This window comes from Arachis ipaensis, chromosome B06 (genome assembly GCF_000816755.2).
Source record: "Arachis ipaensis cultivar K30076 chromosome B06, Araip1.1, whole genome shotgun sequence".
Classification (NCBI taxonomy): domain Eukaryota; kingdom Viridiplantae; phylum Streptophyta; class Magnoliopsida; order Fabales; family Fabaceae; genus Arachis; species Arachis ipaensis.
In genome coordinates this window covers 7,100,241-7,103,145 of record NC_029790.2, presented here as the reverse complement: position 1 = coordinate 7,103,145, position 2,905 = coordinate 7,100,241, and the positions used below count along the sequence as shown (strand labels likewise).

At 34.9% G+C, this 2,905-nt stretch overlaps 1 protein-coding gene across 1 annotated transcript; it reads left to right on the top strand.

Moving 5' to 3' along the window:
- On the top strand, window positions 25–408 carry LOC110263680. The gene has a single exon (XM_021105408.1). The coding sequence runs from the start codon at window positions 25–27 to the stop codon at window positions 406–408; it is 384 nt and encodes a 127-aa protein (XP_020961067.1).

Here is a 2,905-nt window from a genome sequence, read left to right as displayed (position 1 = left end):
TATCGCAATTTGAGAATTGTTCTCATGCATGAAAGGCTAATTGATATAATCGATAAGCCTGCTGTAACGGCCCCAGTTCCTAAAGAGGATGGAAGTATTGATAATGAGGCAACCAAGGCTTATGAGAAGTACTTGAAAAATTGTCTTACTGCCAAATGCATCATTCTGGCATCCATGGGTTCTGATATTCAAAGGCAACATCAGGATATGGATCCACCAACTATTATTGAACATCTTAAGAAGATGTATGGTGCACAAAGTAAGACGGCCCGATATCAATTGTCCAAAATTTTGTTTAGATCTACACTTGATGTGGACTCTCCTGTTGGACCCCATGTTCCTAAGATGATTGATCTTATTGAACAACTTGAGAAGTTGGGATGCAAATTGGGCAAAGAACTTTCATAAGATTGGATCTTGCAATCTCTTCCAGAAACCTTTTCACAATTCATTGTTAGCTTTAATATGATTAAAGTAAGCTGTGATCTTCATGAAATGCTCAACATGCTAATTGATTATGAGAATCAAATTGCATCTGAGAAAAAGAAAGGAGTTGCTATGGTAGTTGGCAACTCTTCTAAGAAAAAAGGAAAGTGGAAAGCAAGAGGAAATGGAAAGAATAATTTTAAAAGAGAACCCATGGCACCTAAAGGTGGTGTGACCAAACCCAAGGGCAAACAAGAAAAGGCTGACAAAAATGATGCTGAATGCTTTTATTGTAAAGGCAAAGGTCATTGGAAAAGAAACTGCAAGGAGTACCTTGCTTCTTTGAAAACCAAAGAGGAAGGTAAGACACGCTTGAAAACAGTTTTCATGATTTCTTTAGCTACTATTAATTCTTCTAAGTACATAGCAGCAAGTGAGGCAGCTAAAGAAGCTATGTGGATGAAGAAGTTCATAAACGAGCTTGATGTGGTGCCTTCAATTAAAGAACCACTTCCATTACTGTGCGACAATAATGGAGCCATTGCACAAGCAAAAGAGCCAAGATCACATCAAAAATCTAAGCATATCTTGAGAAGGTATCATTTGATAAGAGAGATCGTTGAACGTGGAGACGTTAAAATTCAAAAGGTTGCTGGGAAGGATAATGCAACAGACCCATTCACTAAGGCACTTGGATCAAAAGAGTTTGATAAGCACATGTGGGAATTGGGATTGAAATATATGACTGATTGGCTCTAGTGCAAGTGGGAGATTTTGTTGGAAATACATGTATGCCCTAGATCCAATCTGTCATTGAGATGTGAACACAGCTTTTCTCAATGGAGAACTCAAAGAGGAAGTGTACATGACACAACCTGAAGGTTTCACATTTCAGTCTGATCATAGTAAAATTTGTAAGCTGCAACGCGCCATTTATGGGCTAAAGCAAGCTTCTAGAAGTTGGAACATTTGCTTTAATAAGACAATCGAAAAGTTCGATTTTATCCGGTGTGAAGAGGATCCTTGCATATACAAAAAATTTAGTGGGAGTACAGTCATTTTCTTAGTGGACAATGTATTTGTTATACTTTGATTCCGGACACCTAACACCCTACGGTGTTAGTTGAATGGACATTGGGTATGATTTAAATACTTGTAGAATTAATGATTAGTCAAAATGGAATCCATCAACTATGGTAATGAGTTTGAGCTTTACGATTATAATGAATGGAATAAACAATGCCTTGGTCAAGGGGTTTGAATGAATTAAGAAATGAGTTTCTTAAGTCATTCATAATTCATTATAATAATGGTAACAAGTTAGAGTTTGACAATTAAACCGTAATGTACCAGCATTGCAAAATACCAAAACTTGGCTATCTCAACAATTCTCCATGAAAGATTTGGGAGAAGCAGTCTATATTCTAGGAATAAAGATCTATAGAGATAGATCTAAAAGGTTGCTCGGACTCTCACAATCTATATACATTGATACCATATTGAAAAGGTATAACATGGAAAACTCCAAAAAGGGCTATTTACCAATAGGCACTGGAATTACTCTCAGTAGAAAGGATTGTCCTAAAACTTCTGAAGAGAGAGTACGCATGAGTAGAATACCATATATAAAAATATTATTACTTCATACTATCGAGTCGTCAAGGAGCGTTGCTAGACGCCAACCTTGATTAGTAAATTTAGTATGACTAATTTACTACCCGCTTAGTATTGAACCTTATTTCAATAAAGTTTTAAGCACAAAATAGATCAATAGGATTACTTTATTACTTCCGCTGCGTGTTATGAACACTTGTAATCCTACAGGTGTTATGTTGTTCATTTTGATATATATTTTTTTTTAAATTAAAGCATGGATAGTAATATCACATGGTTCATGGAACCTTGGATTAAAGCAAACATGTTTAAAATTTGATGGAGCCTCGGCTTGATATTTTAGTATTCTTTTCTTTATCTGTATCAGGTTCATTTGATTGACCTTTAATTTCTATAAATGACGGATGTTCAATTTTGTAAGAAAAGATTGATGAGAAAAATGTGACATGATCTACATCATTTATGTAGCAATTTCTGATGTTGCAAATCTCTGGAGCCTAGCAAGCTGGTAATATTAGGACTTGTTTTAGTGACTTAGGTAATTAGAAGTTCAATTTTTTACAGGTATGCTTCCAAGGACCTTGTTTAACTTGATTTTTTTTAACTGCCTATGTACTCTTACTGCACATGACTGTGGGTGTTATGCTGTTGATTTTCACATTTTTTTTTAAATTACATCATGGATAGTAATATCACATGGTTCATGGATACTTGGATTAAAACAAAACATGTTTGAAATTTGATGGAGCCTGGGCTTGATATTTTAGTAGTGAATTCTTTATTTGTTTCTTGTTCATTTGATTGACCTTTAATTTCTATAAATGATGGATGTTCAATTTTATAAGAAAAGATGGATGCAATAATG